The sequence below is a fragment of the Solanum lycopersicum genome, chromosome 2, assembly GCF_036512215.1.
Source record: "Solanum lycopersicum chromosome 2, SLM_r2.1".
Lineage (NCBI taxonomy): Eukaryota > Viridiplantae > Streptophyta > Magnoliopsida > Solanales > Solanaceae > Solanum > Solanum lycopersicum.
This window is the reverse complement of record NC_090801.1, coordinates 71111932-71132628: the sequence shown is the minus strand read 5'-3', so window position 1 is coordinate 71132628 and position 20697 is coordinate 71111932. Positions and strand designations below refer to the sequence as shown.

General features: G+C 35.1%; 4 protein-coding genes across 10 annotated transcripts; 1 reads left to right on the top strand and 3 right to left on the bottom strand.

Moving 5' to 3' along the window:
• Positions 1 to 331: 331 nt before the first annotated feature.
• On the bottom strand, positions 332 to 4678 carry LOC101267463 (uncharacterized). Of its 3 annotated transcripts, none has more exons than XR_003245793.2 (9): positions 4280 to 4678; positions 4047 to 4162; positions 3238 to 3291; positions 3106 to 3130; positions 2806 to 2928; positions 2242 to 2408; positions 2050 to 2136; positions 1634 to 1732; positions 332 to 638 (listed from the first exon to the last, which is right to left on the bottom strand). XR_003245793.2 is itself a non-coding variant. In XM_004231728.4 (9 exons), the coding sequence occupies exons 1-9, from the start codon at positions 4499 to 4501 to the stop codon at positions 582 to 584; spliced, it is 933 nt and encodes a 310-aa protein (XP_004231776.1). In that variant the 5' UTR covers positions 4502 to 4678; the 3' UTR covers positions 332 to 581. The 3 variants fall into 3 exon arrangements, 2 of the variants coding, with proteins under 2 accessions (XP_004231776.1, XP_010315911.1); XM_004231728.4 differs by having other exon boundaries at positions 2067 to 2136; XM_010317609.3 differs by lacking the exon at positions 2806 to 2928 and having other exon boundaries at positions 2067 to 2136.
• A 444-nt stretch (positions 4679 to 5122) lies between these two features.
• Positions 5123 to 12443, bottom strand: LOC101268045 (mitochondrial import receptor subunit TOM20). Of its 2 annotated transcripts, none has more exons than XM_004231730.4 (6): positions 12122 to 12443; positions 11904 to 11982; positions 7363 to 7532; positions 7231 to 7278; positions 6103 to 6192; positions 5123 to 5442 (listed from the first exon to the last, which is right to left on the bottom strand). In XM_004231730.4, the coding sequence occupies exons 1-6, from the start codon at positions 12215 to 12217 to the stop codon at positions 5311 to 5313; spliced, it is 615 nt and encodes a 204-aa protein (XP_004231778.1). In that variant the 5' UTR covers positions 12218 to 12443; the 3' UTR covers positions 5123 to 5310. The 2 variants fall into 2 exon arrangements, with proteins under 2 accessions (XP_004231778.1, XP_025885508.1); XM_026029723.2 differs by having other exon boundaries at positions 6103 to 6185; positions 12122 to 12363.
• A 2699-nt stretch (positions 12444 to 15142) lies between these two features.
• Positions 15143 to 18482, top strand: LOC101243655 (B2 protein). Of its 4 annotated transcripts, none has more exons than XM_004231733.5 (6): positions 15143 to 15333; positions 16089 to 16657; positions 17041 to 17141; positions 17645 to 17728; positions 17816 to 17926; positions 18015 to 18482. In XM_004231733.5, the coding sequence occupies exons 2-6, from the start codon at positions 16099 to 16101 to the stop codon at positions 18054 to 18056; spliced, it is 897 nt and encodes a 298-aa protein (XP_004231781.1). In that variant the 5' UTR covers positions 15143 to 15333; positions 16089 to 16098; the 3' UTR covers positions 18057 to 18482. The 4 variants fall into 4 exon arrangements, with proteins under 4 accessions (XP_004231781.1, XP_010315916.1, XP_004231782.1 ...); XM_010317614.4 differs by having other exon boundaries at positions 15318 to 15403; XM_004231734.5 differs by having other exon boundaries at positions 15320 to 15520.
• An 85-nt stretch (positions 18483 to 18567) lies between these two features.
• Positions 18568 to 20335, bottom strand: LOC101262280 (pentatricopeptide repeat-containing protein At5g56310-like). Its single transcript, XM_010317611.4, has 2 exons — positions 19966 to 20335; positions 18568 to 19832 (listed from the first exon to the last, which is right to left on the bottom strand). Exon 2 carries the CDS (start codon positions 19745 to 19747, stop codon positions 18914 to 18916), a length of 834 nt encoding a protein of 277 aa, XP_010315913.1. The 5' UTR covers positions 19748 to 19832; positions 19966 to 20335; the 3' UTR covers positions 18568 to 18913.
• Positions 20336 to 20697: the final 362 nt, after the last annotated feature.

Genomic DNA, 20697 nt, shown 5'->3' with positions numbered 1-20697 from the left:
CCAATCAAGCTTCCTTCTCCACTTGAAATATACAGGAGTAGTGCCCAAAGTAGGAAAAAGAAGACAGTATATTACTGTTACCTGTAAGAATTACTTTAGGAAAATATTAAATTAATTCCTTTAATCACAACCAACTTGATTGTTAGAAAACATCAAACATGAGTTATTTCAACCTTTGAATTGATCAGGAAGAGTTAAAATAATTGAAACCAATTGATCAGAGACTTCTCTCTTCACTACGGACGAGAAAGAAAATAGAGGCATGGCGCTCTGGCAGGACAAGGCTTCCACGGTTTTCATGAAGGAGCTTGCAGGAGAAACGCAATAGAAATTACCATAGGGCAAGAATAAGAGAGAGTGATCATAACATGCTTTAAAGTTTACACAAGCAAAATATTACATGTGATTCTTGATTTACCACGTTAAGTATTTACAGCAATCTACACTAATGAAGACTAAAAGACTGTTCAAGATCAAGCGAGGGATTCACCATCTTATCTGTGCGCTGTACAAGAGCTCTGGCTTGAGGAAGTGTACATTTTAAGCAGTACTTCTTACTTAAACAGCGGCAACAACGGATTCTATTCATCTACAGGAGAATCATCATCTTCCGCTATCATCCAAGGCTGCTTAGGACCCTGAACAAATGTAAACAAGCAAAACAAAAGAGGATCATCATATAAATGCAGACATTCTAATTCAGAGAATTGACAGGAGAGAAGAGAGAAAAAGTTGATCCATGGTTATTAACTTATTCACCTTACCAGTAAACAAATCAATCATAGATTTATTATAAATACAAAAATGGATCAAAGACAGAAACCAGTCGGCCATGTTCTATTTTCTGATCATTATTTTTAAGCAAATCCCTTTTTAAAGAGCAATATGCCATAAATTTCCAGTCATGTTATTTCTCCTACAATGCATAAACTGGTATCTGGAATCTCCACTTAAGCTTGTCGCAATTGCGTCTATATGATATGTTTCCTAACTGCATTTTAACCGTTTCATGAACCTTGCATCCTTCTGACACAGCAACTCAGTACTAATGCTTGCTGGTACATACTTAAGCAGTTTTCTCCTTTCAACATGATGTATCTCAGGTATTGGGACGCTCTTCTACAATCCAGTTTAATTATTTCTTCACCACACATACCAGTTTAGTATTTAATTTACTTTGAAAATTTTGATGTGGTTGCTTAAGCAAGTCTCTGCATCTGGGAAACAAAATCATGTACAGCAAAAGTCAGCAGCATTCTTCTATTGTCATCTCTTTGGCAACTTTTGTCTAAATTACAGTTTTTACGTACTGCCAGACTCTTATACAATACAGAAAACCAACCCGAGTGCAATTGTCGCTGATGAAGGTGCTTATGCAGCTATAAGAGGCAGCAAGGATTTTTTCATTATAAAGAGCTATCAGGCTATGTGTATTAGACTCTAATTTGACACATAATTCATTGGATATTATGCGTATGCACTCTGAATCAGCTATCAGTCACCATACTTACCTAATTGGAATACCGAATACATAGAAAATTGTTAGCCCGCTTTCACTAATTTAAAACATATGCAATCATGTAGGCAAACAGAATGCTAGACATTAGGTCCCAAAAACACACTACTGATTTACCTTTCCCTGCCGTATAATTCTAGGAGCACTTTCAGTCATATCAACTACAGTAGACGGATCAGCCACTCGAACACCCGCATCAACAACAAAATCAAGTCCCTAACATAACCAAAGAAGAAAAGAGAGAGAAATTCAATCCACCATAATAGGACAGGGCACTGACCAAGCAAAACATGTAGGACACCAAATATACACATATAGATCTGAGACAAAAGAAAAACATGTACAAGAAATGGAGCTGAATTAAAAGAATTAAGCATATCCAATTTACGAGTTGCAGCAATAAGAGATCCATATGTAAGAGACATATAACACAAAGAAAATTACAAAAATTTGTTGATCTCTAAATGCAAAAAACAAGGGGATGGAGTTGCTTGCAAATTGCAAGTGCCAAAAGATCTCTAAAGCAGCCAAACCTTTAGTGGAATAGTACCTCTGGACCATATACATCAGCAATAATGACGGGATCCAGTATCCACTCATCCTCCTTTGGTGACTTGACGCTGAACCAAAGCAAAAACTATCATTAGGTATGTAAGCCCAAAACAGAAGTAAAACTGTGGAAGAATCAGTTTACTCATTTTCCCTATGCTAGGATGTCAGAATACCTTGTGGATATTAGAGGTCTATCCAACTTTTCTAGAATTGCTTGACAGACAGGATCATCAGGTATACGAACACCAACATTTTTCCTTGAAGCATATTTGGAAGTTGCAGACCCGTATCTCGTGCATTGTTTTGGTAGCTGTTTGCTAGCAGTTAAGATGAAAGTGTACTGCCACACAGGTGATTAATAGTTTAGGTACATTATCAGTATCAAGATATCTACAGGACTACTCAGACCTGGGTACCCAAAATGTCAAAGATTTAATGAGTCAAACAATCTTAAAGTCACCTCATGCACCCCCACCCCACCCACCCACCCCGCACGTAAAGAATAAAGGAAAAAATAAGCATGAAGTAAGTCGACAACCAACAAGGAATTTAAGTAGCAAAAGAAACTATCATACCACATAGCGCAAAACCTGATGAAGAAATTCGACTCTAGGGTATCACTAGACTTCCTACACTCCCGACATACGTATACCAGATTTATTAAAAATCTAAATCGGAAAATTTGTTAACAATTTTCAGCACAATAATCGTCTATAGAACACGTTACACATACTTACAGGACCAGGTAGACAGTGCTTGACTGCTCGAAAAATGTCTGTAAGACCTTGGGCATTACCACGGGGAAATCCAGTTGTATATGTATCTATGTCGCGGAAAGATCGACAAATGATACTTAGGGGCTGTAAAATCGTAGAAGATCGTAAAGAAGACAGCATAAAGGACAGTACAAGTGACAAATATGGAGGTACATAGGCAGGGAAGGAAACAAAAAATAAAGGCATTGAATCAGATCCAGCATCAACTGGGTTGCTTTATCTGATGCAATGGTTCAGTTCAGCAACATAAATGCAACTTGCCTTTGAAGGTTCTATCTCTTTTATTCTGGCCAAAAGAACAAACAAAAAAGAAATGGACATTGTCATCAAGGGACCCGAGAAAGAAATGTAAAGCATTAATTTACGCTACCAGAGAGGTTTAGTAGAACTAACCTACGAAGACGTTCAATGGCTGAATGACTGCTCAGATCACAAACTATTGCATACCTGTTTGAAAGATGTCAAATATCAGAATTCAGGCTATAAAAGATTCTGATCGAGGCTTAAAGTACACTTCTTAACCAAATTGATACTCCTCCAATTCATTTTTATATAACACAACTTCATATTGCAAAGAATTAAGATGCTTTATACTTGCAGTGATTGGAACGTGATGATTATCATCCAAATGTCACTGTTTGGGAATGGCTTCCAGCAGTATGTCCATTTTACTATCCATCTGATTGAAAAAATGATGATCACTCATATTCCCTAGCGGACTAAAGTCAACCTCACTCTATCTAATCTCAAAACAACATTGCATTATCGGATGACCATGTTGCAACACTTCCAGCGAAGCTTAAATCCATTAAGTGAAGTAGGTTTGATGCTTAAAGTCTATAATATTTAAAAGCCTAAAATTCAGGCTTTATTGTTGAGGAAAGGAATGAAAAGGTAAAATATGATTACCTAGTTTGACTAATGGAGGTATGAAGGAAAAAAGGGAGTAAGTCCTAACACAAGATATTGATATGCAAGTCCTAGTATCAAGTAATACCGAAATGATTGAATAGTAGAACAGAAAATAAACTTGGAGATACATGGAAGGTTATATTAGCATTTTCATTTTTACATGACTCAATCAGAAGTTGAACCAAAATTGTTAATATGGATAGAGTAATAAGTATAATTAACCATCAAGAGAAGCCGTTCAGGTATAAACACAAACTAATTGATAAAAAAAGAAGAGAAATAAAACATACAGAGTGTCAGTGGGAATGACTCCAACAGCTCCTCCTTTAAGAAGTTCAACAACTGGATCCAACTTCCAAGAATCCGAGCCAAATTGATCAACTTGAACATAGAGCAATCCATCTTCCTACCACGTTTCGAGTATTAGTACATAAGAAAGAGAATAGTAATAAGTCATGCGTAGTTGGAGTACTTGCTAACTATAAGCAAGGAACAGGGCATATTAAAATTGAGAGATTCAAACCTTAGTTAAGCGAGGAGCCGAGTATTTGAGGCGTTTAGGACTTCTCTTAATAACCGCCAAGGATTGGAATCGGCGGGTTTGGGGAGGAACGGCAGTGTGGAACGACAAACGAGTGGGGAATGAAGAAAAAGAGCGACGGAATGAGAGAGGCACTGCTCCGGCAATTCCAGAGTGTCCCAATGCTTTAGCTTCCAATGACATCTCTTCCACACCTACAATCATCTTGACAGAAGACTGGAGAAAGTGGGTTGGTTAGTTTGCTGGGCAACTTAAGAAATTCATTTCACGACGCCGTTTCCCTAAAAACGAAATTTGGATTCCACAAATGGTTTTATTGGGAGTACTTTTTATTTGAGCTTAAAATATGTAAAACAAACTAATGTGGTCATTTTAGAATAGTCACAATCCCGTTCACATGAATAAACTATCAGAAAAATCAACCACACATATGCCACATGATTTAGTTCAATATCGGAATAAAAAATAATATTCCTTAGGTGAACAAAAAGATCCACTCAAAATGAGATGAAGGAAATGGAATCGCTTTTTGGCCTGACTAACTTGGTCCGAACTTAATTGAATTTCATGTCTTCGTTACCGAACATGCACAGTACTTAAAACCAATTCAATCTGGCTTAATCCTGAATCAGAAAAATGGAAAATAGTACAATAGATCATATCCCACCTAATCAATCTTGGCAAACATCCACAAGTTAACTGCAAAATTATTTCTGAATTTGATAAGCCAAACAGATCATAGATGTGTCACAACCACCAATTAATGACCGGTAAAAGAGGGAGGGGCGAAAATGCCAGAAGTTAACTAGGAGAGCAGACACCATATTCTAAAACAGCTTCATAAAATCGTTTTATGACTAGTATCAATCAAAGGACAAAAGAGTGTCTTAATTCAAACTATGTTACATCAGTAAATCCTATCTATATGGCAAAAGCTTGAATCGCCAAAAGCCATTTTTATGCAGGAAAAAATTACATCATGTATTTTGGCCTAGAAGATTGTATTTTGGCCCTTATCTTGGAAGAGGATGTGCAGGTGGCGGCATATTAGATTTCGCAAAGCCAATCCATGCAACAAGTCCAACAGCAAGTATTACCCATCCAAAAACGTCATACTTCAGATCACTGCTCTTCTTCTTCGCACCCTGAATGCATGAGCAAACAAAGAATGAAAGGTTAAGCAAGTCCTCCGACTCTGTGAAACTTGGTTCAATGAAACCAGCCCACTTGATTTTGGAATTTCATTACTTCAAAGGAACAGAACAAGAATGGAAAAAACTTCCTTTTGGAATTTTGTTACTTCAAAGGAACAGAACAAGAATGGAAAAAAATGTGAACAATCAAAAAAAAAAAAGAAACATTACCACCAAACTATGTTGAAGGCAATTTCCACACAACGTATTTAATTTTTTTTTTAAAAAAAAAGTGGTGTCCTTGCCAGGTTGCAGGCACCTGACTAATTTCATGGGATACATGTCACCTCCCATCAACAACAGGGGTGACTCTATCCATCCATGCTTGTCCACCAAGGTTGGACAGATGTGAAGAAATTCACTCAAGCGTTTGTCCCCGAGACCTCATGGTTCTCAACCCACTTCATTGACCATTAAATTAACATCCTTGGGTGCATAAAGTTTTTAATTTTGTAGGCCACAGATGGAATTGTGTAGTGCACTCAGTATGCACTTTGTAAAACAACCGCACCGCAGAGAAAATGAAAAGAGTAAGATTTACAAAAAACAAACTAAGTAGCATGAATCAATAGAAATATATATCAGGGTGGGGGGAATTAAAATGTATAATACCTTTGTACTTGATGTTGTTGTAGATGGTCCTGGTCCCATGGCTTGTTGAAGGGGACCTTGTTTGTGAATCTGGGCATGCAACTCTGAAGTCTAAAATAATGTACAACATAAGTAACAAACAGAAATGACATACATACATAATAAAATAATTAATAAGGACAATTGGTTCTCATAAATGATAAACAAAATCCCAAGAGCAGTATGAATCACCTAGAAGGACATTTACAAACATATAAATTATATCAATAAACATCCAACACGTCATTATTCCACAAAAGGATGCAATGAAATCTCAGATCAAACTTCTTTCAATCCTTCGCCACCTAAGAAATATGAACATATGAACTATCTGAAGAATCTTACAGAATGTAAAAATAGAGAAGAAAAGAACAAACGTTCTGATACTCAAACTCATTGGTTAAAAAAGTATACAAATCATAATTCATTGGTTAAAAAAGTATCTACTGAATGTGAAGACAATGCGTAGTAGCTAAATCATACTTAAGGTGGATATTTCTCTTTATAAGATACTTAGGGCAGACAATTTAGCATGCCTAATCAGTATGATGTAACTGCACGACGTACCAGAGTTCAATGAATTGGTCAAGTAATGTGCACTGCATAGGATGAAATGGCAAATCCAAACTAGGCCAAGGACTTTTTAAAAAAGATAACATTGAAAGACCAACTTCATAGATTTCTCTTCAACGTGCATCGATTAGTTTGATGTTTTCTGCTAATATTATGTGAGCCTACGGCCTAGCTAACATCTAAAATTAGGATATGCTTCATTAAGAATACAACATGTTACTCTGAGCAGAATGAATTATGTGTTGTTAGCTGATTGGAAGAGAAAAGCCTCAAAACACTACATTTTGAGCAATCATGTGGTGAATCATATATACATAGAACTTCCTTTGATAGATGAAATTATTTATTGTGAAGGAAAATAATAGGAAAATTGAAGGCATACTGTGCCAAACAATCAACAAAAAAGAGGAAAGCTCCTCAAAGTATACATGGAAATCACTTGTGAAGGCACTTCTTCCAGGGAAGACTTAAACATGTGACAAGAATTCAACACACTAAACATACTAAAGGCCAACTAAAAAACAACACTAACTTTACCTTAGAAGAAACTTCAAATGATTTCTGATAAAGCTCGTTTTCTGGATCCTACAGTTAACAAAAACAAAGCGTTGAAAGTAAGCCCCAAAACTGCGTTAAAAATATCAAAATGAGCATAGAGAAAAAATATACCGCATCAACAGCCTGCTGGAAGCACTGGGCTGCTTTGTCGAAAAAAATCTTTGCTTCATCTTCGTCGGGATTTAGAAAGCCATGGGATGTATATGCATTCCCCAAACACCAAATGGCGTCATGCTTCTGTGGATTAACCTCCAAAGCCTCTTCTAACTTTGAGATAGCATCTAGAGAGTGTATATTTCCCAATTAGAAGACAAGAACAGATAATACTATCACTATCTTCAGTTCCATCAACTTATTACAAAAAAAAGGCCCAGGATTTCAACCCACCCTTCAAACATTTCCTTCTACAAAATGAGTATGCCTTAATAGTATGGTCTTAAAGCTATTAGTGCGGAACTTTAACATCTGTAATACATGCCAGTTCAAAAATTGTAACGATTCAAAAAAAATTTTTTATATAAATAAGAATAAATAAGTATTTAAAGGGCGTAATTGTCCTTTCACGTTTTAAATGAATAAATAAATAAATAAATCAAAAACAGATTTGTATTTATTTATTATTTGACTGATTTTTGAATTAGTCTCCTAATCCAAATAGTCCTCTCTCTCTCACGCTCCTTAACTCTCTTTCTCACGTTCTCCATCTTCATCACATTATTTCTGCCAAAAATATCAACAGTTTTCATGCTTGAAAAACTCACAAAAAATTTTCAAGTAAAAGAAAATAAGTAATCAAAACGTCAAGGCTAAGAGAGGTTCGTCGAGAGAGGTGTGCGTTGAAGTGAATTGGGAGTGGTTTGGAGGAGTTTTCCGGGCAGCAACATTAAAGTTTGAACATCGATTAAGGTATGGGTTTCTTCTCTCTTGGCTCCTTTCCCAAGAGGCCCCTTACGATTCAAGTTATTCATCTCGAAACTAAGGCTGTTTCCCGTTGCATGCCCCTGTCACTAGCTCCCAATGAATTTTAGGTTGGGTATGATTGCTGGTAGATTTAGGTGTATATTATGTTTTCGCGATGAATATGATTATGTTTGTGTACTTGGAATCGTATGAAAGGCAACCATGTTTTTCTTGAAATTATGTGTAAGTATGTTACAGTGAATGAGGTTCTTTATGTAATGCTCCAAAAGTTTAATGTAATATGATTGTATATTTTTCGTGAATAAAATGGGGTAAGACGTGAAGTTCATATGAAATGTTAGGTGGCTTGATTGAGGGAGTAATTCTTGGTTAGACGAATCTATAAAAAAAAAAATATAATGTGTAATTAAAACATTATGAATGAACCATGAAATTTCCCTAAGAATTAATGTTAAACTTGATGAAAAAGTGAAGAAAAATCGTAGAATAAATTTCCAGAACTTGAAAACAGACTTTAAAAGAATCTGGAAATTTTTTGAACATCAAAAGAATTAAAAAAAAAAGTTTTGAGGCCTGCAGGGATCGAACCCAGGACCTCCCTGCAGCATGCCTTAATTAAAAAAAAAAAATGGGGCTGGCAGGGATCGAACTCGCGACCCCAGCCACGCGCAAAAAAAAAAAAAAAAAAAAGATTTAAAAGGGAATGCTGGGGGCGGGGATCGAACCCACGACCCCCAGTTCGCGAAAAAAAAAAAAGGAATAAAAAGGGATGTGAGGCGTGGGGATCGAACCCACGACCTCAGAGTTGAAGGGAGGGGTACAAATATTAAGGAAATAAAGGTGAGGCTGTGGGGGTTCGAACCCACCACCTCACAGCCTCCATTTCCAGCGAAAATAAGAGAAAAATAAAGGGGGCTGTGGGGGTTCGAACCCACAACCTCCCTATTCAAGCGAATGTAATTAAAAATAATAATAATAATAAATTAAAATTCTAATTAAAGTTAAAAAAATTAATTCTCTTATGTAAATATTGAGATTTAATTTAGAATTTTAATTAAAAATAGAATATTAATTCTTTTATGTAAATATTGAGATTTAAATTGGAATTCTAATTAAATTAGAAAATTATTCTTTCATCTAAATGATTGAAATTTAATTTAGAATTCTAATTAAAATAAAACAATTTATTATTTCACGAAAATGTTGAGACTTAACTTAGAGTTCTAAATTTATGAATATTAGAACAAAAATCAATGAAAAATATAAATGATATCCAAATAATTCAAAATTTGGGTTCTCGTGCCCAAACCTCCGTATTGATACATAAGTCATACGTGAGTAAAATATTCAAGAATAATGTAATCTACTTTGATCAAAAATCAAGATCTTGGTATATATACAAGATACATAAGTCTTGTAATACATAATCTTAGGAAAATAAGAATCACTTAACGAACTATAAACGAAGCCCCATGGCTTGTATGTATAGACACACAAGTTTAACATACGTTCAAAAAAATAAGTGAACCTAAGATGTACGTAATGAAATGAAGAATGTGGTGACAATCATGATGTGAGGCTAATGTATATGGAGAGAGCAATCTCAAACGAGCCTAAGTAAATGTTACCAATACGTATTCATCAATGAGGGTGTAAGATAATGAAGAGACCAGTCTCTATAAATACTTTAATGAAAAATATTGAGTTTAAAACACTTAATACTAATAATGAGATGAGAAATCATCTATTGAGCTATGATGCCCTCATACTAGAAGACAACTTCCATGATGTATGAGTTGGATGTAATGGAACTTTATACTGAGCACCGATAGGCTAGCTATGAGCGGTGATGCCTTCTTTCGGGAAGGGCGGAGGTTCACGTAACTCTCATGAGATGAGACTGTCCGGCTTGCCGGGTATGGGTCTCCATACATCTCCTAGTCTTTGAACCTATATTGCCACTATAGGGATCTGGCGGGGTTAAATTCCCATATACGCTAGCATGTTATTGAATCGCTTTGGCCGGTGATTCCACCTCTTTTCGGTGTGGGGAAGACACTGGATTTCATGATGCTCACATGATCTATGTCGGTTAAAGTTAAAGTTCCCAATGAATGAATGAGGCCAGCCTCAAATGAATCATATAAAGAAATGAATGATACCGAAGGTGTTAGGATAGGATAATCAAGAGGTGAGCTAGATTTAGGTAATGACATTAGGTCATTCCTGATCATTGCACAGCAAACCCAATGGAAGTCTTAAACTACATCCTAGGTATAGCTGGTGTTCGCACTGGCCTATGAATGAATTGAAATGAAATACGAACGAATGAATGAAGCAGGCTCTGTGTTTGCTGAAGAAGGCTCCCTAGTTGAGGTCCCATATGTTGAGCCCTCATTTTGGGAAGTCTTAAGGTTAAGTCTATGATAGTAAGGTCTCATGGTATATGAATGAACAATATGAAAGAAACTATGTGCTATATGTTATGTGTTATATGAAGATATTATGTGTTGTGTGCCATACAATAACTATAATGATGCATGTCACTCTCGTGGCATAACCTTCCTAATCTCATTTTAGCAAGTCCACCGACTTGACTTCCAAAAATCATGTTGTTAGGAAAGAGCTATTCTTTCTCATGCATGTCCCTGGTGTGTGCTTGCATATACCCATACTTAGTACAAGTGTGTACTAATTCCATACAAACATCTACTTTTAGGTGCAGGCACAGGTGTACGGTAGAGCTACAAGTTCTTTGTTGCAGCTATCTGGACGTCAGCATTCATCCGGAGTTTGGTAGGTCCTTATGCCTTCGAGGATGCTACTGTTTTACATTCTAGCGTAGTTTTAGAGTTGAGCTAGTGGGGCATGTTCCACTAGCGTTTCTTTCCTGTTTTGGTTCAGACTTTGTATTGGTGCTATTTTGGCCGATATACAATTAATATTTAATGAATTATTTCTTTCAGTTGCTTATCTCTTAAAGGTTAGATGGTTGATGATGAACGATTACGAAATGTTAAGAATGTTCAGCAAGTATGATTAAAGAATCAAAAATTCCAAATTTTCCGCTAAAATTAATCTATGTAAAGTAAGAATGACGTAAGTAGGCTTGTCTGCGACCTCTGAGAGGTCAACGACGCCGGTCTCGTCTGGGGTCTAGATTCCGGTCGTGACAAAAATAATATATGGTCTTTCAGTGATATAACAAAATTGTTTGATTACTAACCATGAAAGACAACATCCCTACTATGCTATGAAACATGCCTTTGGTTAGTTACATATAAGGGCATCGAAAGTGTTTAATATGTCTCATCCCTCTGCTCCTTTTCTTAGGTTTTCCGTTAAATTCTTACATATAAGCTCAGTGCCAGGTCATTTCTCACACTCGCAAATCCATATGGAAATTTATACGAGAACCCAAATTTGGTAAATTGTTGGGAGAGTGTTGAAATAAATAGGTCATTCAAAATGTTACACTTGTGGTGTCACCTGTCAGTTGACTGTAGATGCAGTTAGAATGAATATCATAGGAGACCAAGGCAAAAAAAAGTTAAGTGATCCCTTCAAATCTAACTACGCCTAACTTGGAGGATAGAGTTGGTCAATAGCTATACTAGTGGTTCTAAAAACTACTGAGACCACTTCACATTCATTGCCCTGATTCCTTGACAAGAATTAATTAAATTAACAATCCAATAACTCTGATAGATACTAGAAAGAGAAAGAAATACCAGATATCATTTTCTTTGATTCGCTGACCGACTGGAATTGTGATAATTCCAGTAATGCACCTGCCCATCTTGTCAAATTCTGCACGAATCAGTGAGAAACAAATGTCACGATTAATTAGTCAATACGCACACAACAATCAATTAAATAACAAGTTAGAGCATGAGAATGCATATGTTGTCTATGAGTAATAGAAGAAAATGAAAAAAAATATATGTGCCTCGGCATCAAGAGGATCTGTAGCATATGTAGTTTCGGCAGTCTTGCGAGCGTGCTCGAAAAAGAGGAGTCGGTCGAAATCACTTTGCATATCCATGATGAACGGTATCGAAACGGACGTTCCTTTGCACTTACTGCGATAACTAGGGTTCTAAATTTCAACTTGAAGCGGATGAGACCTCGTCCGCTTATCTTGTAAAACACCAGCGGACGTGTCGATGAGATTGGGCCTGTTCCTCACCATGCGAAGATGGGCCTCTTCCAGATTAAATAGGCTGGACAAAATTCACAAATGGCCACAATTTACAAGAATGGCCGGAGGTAGTAGTATGATATTGAACTTTTGACCTCATTTATAGCATCATCAAAATTTCAAAGTGAAGTAATTTTGAACTTTTTGACCTTTGAAGATCTTTTTGCTAGAGTGAGGATTCAAAATTTAAGTTGCCTATCGTCAATATCATGTTGTATAAGTTAAAATAAGGATCTATTGAATGCAGAATAACAATGAAAAGTTATTTTACTTTTGAATAATATGACAATGAAATACTTGTGATCAGTTAATATAAGTCTCTTGTTAATATCAAACAAGGTGCTACTAAATTTTAGATTTCAAATTTGAGTTCTACTTATTTTGCTTATTAATTTAAAATAATATTTATGAGCTATTGTTTATTATTTCAATTATTCTTGATAGTAAGAAATTAAATATTAGGAATCTAATTTTATCATTATTGACGTGTTACTAAATTTTAAATACATATTTAACTGATATTTTAAAAACAATTTTAAAGATAAATAAATAGATCAAAGATATCATCCATAGCCTATTTACAATTTTATGCCGATCAAAATGATGTTTCCATAGATACATATGATACAATACAAATAAAGCTAGTAAGATTATTCAAAAAGATTTAAATACTAATTCGCAATGAATATTTATATCAAAAGCTGTAATAAAATCTAAGATATCAATGTGATTGTAGTATAATTCAAAATGCAAACAGTTTCTAACTAATAAAATATTCACACCTGTAAATTATGTATGTTGATTGAATTTATTAAAATTAAATTTTAAATACGATAAATAATGGACGCAGTTTAAATATTACAAAATTCATTATAGAAAGATGTCCGGATTATTTAGGCCATTATCTTTTCAAAAACTAGATTAAAATCATAAGGAAGTATAACAAAAAGAAATTCACTCGTTCTCTTTCCAAAATCAAAAGCAAACCAAGATATTGAGTTCAGAGTCTAAAGGTTATAAAATATTAACAAAAATTTTAAAATAGTATATAAAATTTTATACTAACCAAAACGGTAAAATCGCTGGAATAACAACGATTTACTCACCGGAAAAAGTAAAATCGCTGCTACTGCAGCGATTCTGCAAAATATGGTTTTTTTTTTAAAAAAAAATAAATCGCTACCATGGCAGCGATTATTTTTTTTTTTGAGGCAGCGATTTTCAAAATTTTTTGTTTGAAAAACGCTACCAAAGGCAGCGACTTACATTATTTTTTTGAAAACAAATTTTTTTTGTTTGAAAATCGCTGCCTTTGGCAGCGACTTACATTTAAAAAATAAATAAATAAAATTGAAAATCGCTTCCTAGCAGCGATTTACATTAAAAAAATTAAAGAAAATCGCTGCCTAGGCAACGATTTTTAATTTTTTTTAAAAAAATATGTAAGTCGATTTTCAAAAAAAAAAAATAATAATGTAAGTCGCTGGCATTCAAACAAAAAAAATTATTTAAAAAAAATAAAAATCGCTGCCATGGTAGCGATTTGAATTTTTTTTTTAAAAAAATCACATTTTGCAAAATCACTGCAGTAGCAGCGATTTTGTTTTTTCCGATAGAGTAAATCATTGTTGTTCCAGCGATTTTACCGTTTTGATTAATATAAAGTTTTATATATCGTGTTAGAATTTTTATTAATATTTTATACACTTTAGGCTTCGGAATCCCAAAATATTCATAAAAAATATAAATTAAATTAAAAGATATTTGCACAATTGTGATTTAAGAAATAAGTAATTTTGTTTTTTTACTTAACAATAATAATATCAAATTTAAATTCTTAAATATGAAGCAATTTTAATTTTGTTATATTTTAATACACATACTAAGGGCCCATTTGGTCATACAATATGAAATAAAGTTAAAGTTTTGTTTCGACATGAAATTTGAACTTATTCTGTAGTATATATGTTTTCTCATAAACATAAAAGCGTATGAAGTTATAAAACTATTAAAATTGTCTCAAATTTTTATACAATATTACCAAATAAGTATATATTTATAAAATCGTATAATACATTATCACAGAAATATCATTTAAAAATATAACATTTGTAGATCTAACTTTAATGCAATAAAAAAGAAACACAAGTTGTAGGGTACAATACTCCAGCATAGTACGTACATTGAACTTGTATTTCTCATTCATGTGACTGAAAAGATGAATCAACATTGTTATTCTGAGCCATTTATTGATCAATTTAGTTGGTAATTATATTTGATAAAAAATAATGAATTTGGTGGATATAAATGGTACTAAAACTGAATTGATTTGAAGTAACAATAAATTCTATATTAGTGAAAATATTTATTCTATGAGATGTAAACTATTTAAAAAGCAATGATATGAATTATAAATTTTATTTACATGTGAAAAAATAAATAGTAAATATAAATGTAACGTCGTTTTTACAAAAATATGAACTCATGCATCAATTATTATATTTAAAAAATCTTAAATTATAACCTTAAGATGGATATAAAATTAATAAAAATTACACATAGTAATTTTATTTCATAATTTCATATTATAATTCGAAATTAGAGGTCCAAATGATTATTTGATAAAAATAATCGTAAGATTCAAACTAATTAAAAAGTAGTTCATTTTCTAGTCCAACTCGAGTGGCCCATTACTCGACCGACAGCACTAACTTTCACCGCATGTCACGCGTGACTAAATTCACCGAGCCGACTGGTCATCAGGAATTTGAAACGGATATGCCGGTCACACTAATTTATAGAGCACCATACAATTTTTCAAAAAAAAATCATGGCATTTATGTAATTAACTGAAGAGATAAGGGCATTTAAGATGAAATCGGATTCATAAATATCCAAAAATCTGTACTTCCTTCTTCTCCTCGCATCTTCCGGGTCTTCGCAGCCGAAGTGATAAAGGGGTATGTCTTATCTATTTATTATTACTCTATTCACTCTCACTCTTTCTACAGTTCTACATTCATAGATTTGGTAAATCCCAAAATATAGGGTTTCTCTACTTTTTTTTTTTCGTAAGCTTTAATTTCGGCCTATATTTCTGCATTTTTGCGTAATCTCGGATTCTTCGGTTCAAGATTGTTTGATATTGTAAATCTCTTTTTAAGTTATTTTCCATGATTATATCCATTTTGTTTCTTTGATCTATTCTTTTCCTTTTAGTGAATTTAGCAAGATGAGTTATTCATTGACTTTTGAATGCACATATTATTAGCACGGTATACTTGTACGTTTTTTCAGGCTTTTGTTTATGTCAATGGCCAACAAACCATAATCTCTAGGTATACTTTTTCTATGCACTTAGCTGATTTATGATTCAGGTTGCAATTACCTTGATGTTGATTGTTGAGAGGAGTAACTGATCTATATCGAAAAGAGGGTTACTTAGATAATAAGCACCCCCAACCTCCAACCTAAATTTGTGGGTTCGAGTTAGCAAGAGAGCAAAAAAAGGTGGGAGCTCTAGTAAGGGGTAAAAAGAAATAAAAATCTGTATCAAGTACAACTAATGCTGCTAGTTGAGTTAGAAAGTTCTATGTTTTGTAGTTTTTTTTCTATCATATGTCCCTATAGATTGAATTGCTATGGTTGACTCACTTTTCATGATTGACAAGTTGTTGTGAACTTATTTATGATGCTTAAAAATAATTGCATTCAGATACTGCAACATGGAGAATATGCAGAGCTATTGGCAATTTGGCGACGAGCTTCGAGGACAATCAAAAGCCTCAGAGGATCATAAATGGTCAACAGCTGCTATAAAATTATCTGAACAGATGAAGTACAAAGGTGAACGTAGGAATAACCTTGACCTTTCAAAGAGCTCTGCTGAAATTAGGCCCAGGGGTAATCATATGTTTCAGGAAGATAACAAGTGGGAAAGCCTTAACTTCAATATGTTAAATTTGGAAAGCAAGATGACTGAAAATATGAGCAAGAATCGCATTATGGATAGCATTTTCAATGCAAATCCAGTTTATCTTAAGCCCAATTTTAACAGCTTGGGAAATTCATCTTTAAGCAAGTTCAATGCTAGCAACTATACCAAGGAACCTAGCAAGAATAACAATAACAACGTTGAGAGCACAAATGGAAATAACTCCGTTGACAAAAGGTTTAAGACTCTGCCTGCTGCTGAAACACTGCCGAAGAATGAGGTTCTTGGTGGATATATATTTGTTTGTAACAATGACACAATGCAGGAAGACCTAAAGCGCCTGCTCTTTGGTAATTACCTTTTCCCTATCATGTTAAGCATTGTCTATTCAAGTGTGATATTGCATTTGGTATTCGGTAGCCAGGGATTTTATGTTGTGTTACTGGTTGGATAAACTGCATGTTGAACCTACTTAGTTAACGACCAGTGGTTTTACGCTATTTTATTATAGAAGCTCAAAGAGCATCTAGCCAACAATTGAAGAAAATGGATTTTGACTTTGTTACTAGCTCTGAGTGCTCTTCTTCAGAATTGCTATCACCAATCCTCAACTCCTATCACAGCATAGCCTAGTATCGACAAAAGTTTAAATCATTGATAAATAGATGATGACTAGAGAATAGTTCTTCCCAATTGTTATCCCCTCTGCTCAACTCCAATCATTTACTTGCAGGCCTTCCTCCTAGATACAGAGATTCCGTGAGGGCAATAACACCAGGGTTGCCCTTGTTCCTATATAATTACACTACTCACCAGTTGCATGGTATCTTTGAGGTTAGTTGCAGAAACTTTTTGCTATATTGTGATTGTGTGAGTTCATATGATGATAAATCAACTGTTTTATATTTCTAAAGCTTAAGTGTAAATCAACACCAAGTATCATGTTGGATGTCGCATTCGCTTTCACATCGTTGTATATGATTGCGTGCAGTGTAAAGCATAAGTTTTATATTCGTACAAAAGATTGGCTGCTTCTTCTCCTTTCAGATTTTCTTAATTCTGTGGTTAGAAATTTTTTTGCCTTGTGTTAAGCCTGGTGCCTTGGTGTGCTTGTGTAACTTTATGGGGAACCTTATAATTTTGCGGTTTTTGGCCTGAACATTAACATGTTTTTAAATATGGCACCATAAGCTTCTTTTTTAAATAGCTTCAGTTTCATTACTTCTCTGGCTCTATCTTAATTTATGCAATGAGCATAGATATTAAAGATAAATTGGATTCAATCAAATCAAGTATCCGGCATGGGCCATGACTTTTTCTTTGAACTATCTGGGCAGGCATCGAGTTTTGGAGGTTCCAACATTGATCCAACTGCCTGGGAGGATAAAAAGTGTAAAGGAGAGTCAAGGTTCCCTGCTCAGGTAAGTTTATGAATTACAGCTCATTTTCTATTGAGGCTTTTGAAGGATCTGTGTAGATTTTCTTAGTTTCACGTACTTAATGCTTAGGTGAGGATCCGTGTCCGGAAAGTCTGTAATCCTTTGGAGGAAGATGCTTTCAGACCAGTTTTACATCATTATGATGGCCCCAAGTTCCGTCTGGAGCTCTCCATTCCTGAGGTAAGATGATCATTCACATGTAAGTTCCATGCACCTGTTATGGGTAGACTACAGGTTTTTAACTCCTAAAACCTTATCGGATTTGCAGACTTTGGACTTACTAGATCTCTGTGAAAAAGCCGGTGTGTAGGTGCTATGTGCTCGTGCTGGCGTCCTGTAATAGTAAGCATAAAAGAACTGTAGCCTATGTGAATGTTATAGATTTGTGGTGCATGTCAGCAGTGTGCTGTCCGTAGATTTTCCTTAGCGTAAGCTTTGGGGTGCAAGTCTAGTTAAGAGGTTGTAAGTTTAGGATTGGCTTGTATTAGCCAAATAAGTGTAATGCTTATCTCTGAAGATATTTGCTGAGTGGCTTCACAAATTTAGCTATGTAATCTTGCAGTAAACTAGAAACAAGTAAGACAGTTATGTAATGGGTCAAGATCGAATGTGTTTCTGTATCTGCAGAGGAACTCTGCTTCATGTGATTTGTAAGGTTTGAATTCTTAACATTTCTTTACATTTAGGGAATGCCAGTGCGTGTCCACCAAGGTATTTGGTGACTTTGTCATAAAAATATTTGTGTTTGATGGTTAAAGTCTATCCAGCAACAAGTTTTTGCAGAAACTATGTGGCTCTCTTGGCTCATTATGGAACAATGATTAAGTAATGTGTCTCCAAACTTGGCTGTCCTTCAGCTGAAGTTTTGGTACCTTTAATTTCCCCAAGCTATGTTTTTCATCATATGAGATAACAATCTAGATACATTTAACAAAATTATCATGCTAACATTACATTCTGAACATTTTGATGTTGACAACGGCGCAATACACACTTTGGTTTTCCCTGTACTTCCATAATTGAAGGTTGATAAAACGTTCGCTGACCAACTTTGCTAGGTTATATTTCCAATCTGTAAACGATACATGTCATCCTTCAATTCTTACAAATGCGATGGCATTCAGGTCTCAAAATGCAGTAGTCAGTGAATTTTGGAAGGATCCAAAATCACGTAGCTTCATTTACAAGGCTCCAACCGGGTGTTTTCTTTAAACTTCCTTCTTTCATCCGCTTCCTTAGTTTTACCACATCGTCCCATCTTTCAGCTTCTGCATACATATTAGATAAGACGACATATACTCCATGACTATTTGGATTCACAAGCAGAATTTCTTTCACAGCTCGTTCTGCAATATCTATGTTTCCATGGCTCTGACATGCATGTAACAAGGAACCCCAGATAACCACATCAGCCTTCCAAATCATTCCTCTTATAAGCTGCTCAGCTTCTAGTAGTTTCCCATTCCGCCCAAGAATGTCAACCATGCATCCGTAATGCTCAATCTTGGGATCTATACGGTATAACTCTTTCATGGAGTGAAATATTCCTTCACCATAGTCAAATAACCCTGCATGGCAGCACGCTGACAGAACCCCAACAAATGTAATGTCATTTGGCTTTACTTTTTCTTGTTCTAGTTCCTTAAAGAAGTTAATTGCTTCTTTTCCATGTCCATGGGCAGCTAACCCGCAAATCATTGCATTCCAAGTTGCAATGTTCCTTTCTCTCATACTACTAAAGCACTTCTTTGCTTTTACTATGGCACCGTTCTTTGCATACATGTTCACTAATGCTGTTCCAAGAATCACTCCTAATTCTATCCCGTTTTCTTCCACATAGGCGTGAATCTGTTCTCCTAGCTGCAAACTACCTGACTCGGCACAAGCTGACAACACAGAAACCAATGTAGCTCCGTTGGGCGCCATTCCATCCTCAAGCATACACTCAAACAACTGAATAGCATCAGCGTACCTGTCATTCTGAGCAAACCCACAAATCATCGTCGTCCAAATACTCAAATTTCTCTCAGGAACTTCATCGAACACTTCCCGCGCATCCCTCAATACACGAGAAACAGAATATGCCCTGATCAAGCCATTAACAACATGCAAATCTAAATCTAACCCAAATTTAATAGAATGACAATGCACTTGTCTACTAACATAAATACACATCACGTTGGAACAAGCTTTTAGTACAAAAGGGAATGTATGTTTACCGGGAGCGACGCAACGTCTTCGCATCTTTACATAAAAAAGCAAGGCTTGTCGGGGATTTGAGCTACCAGCTTGAGCTCTTATGAGAGTGTTCCACATGAATGAATTGGGTTCGTTGATACTGTCGAAAAGTCTTACGGCATAAGAAAGGCTGCCTGATTGTGAGAGAGCAGAGAAGGACAGTAAACGGCTGGCAGCAAAATTGTCGTGGATGCGGGCTCTGACGATCATTTGGGCATGTATTTGCTTGAGTTGGTGCAGTGAGGTACATTGGTCGGCTAGGAGGGAGAGGTGAGGAGGATTGCGTGATGGTGGAGCAGGAGGACCATAGGTGATACTACAGAGGTGTCTGTAATGGAGTCCCCTCATCTTGAAGGGAACCATATTTCACAACCACCTTTGAAATAAAAACTCTACTGTGTCTAATCAACGATTAGATAAATATTTACCGATCTCAAATCAATTTATCGGAAAAGCGCTTTTATAACTAGTAAAAGAGATAATATAATATCTAATCAACAAATTTAAAATTTAAAATCACTAAGAAAAATAATTCTTTTTGGAGGATTAACATGTGGGAAGATGATTGTTGGTGAACGGTAACTGTGTCTCCATTTTTTCAAAATATTATTTCGGAAATTGAATTTTAAAATAAAATACTATATTAAAAAGAAAAAGAAAAACAGAAACATACAGAAAAAAATAAATATATACGTTTCTTAAATATCAAATTA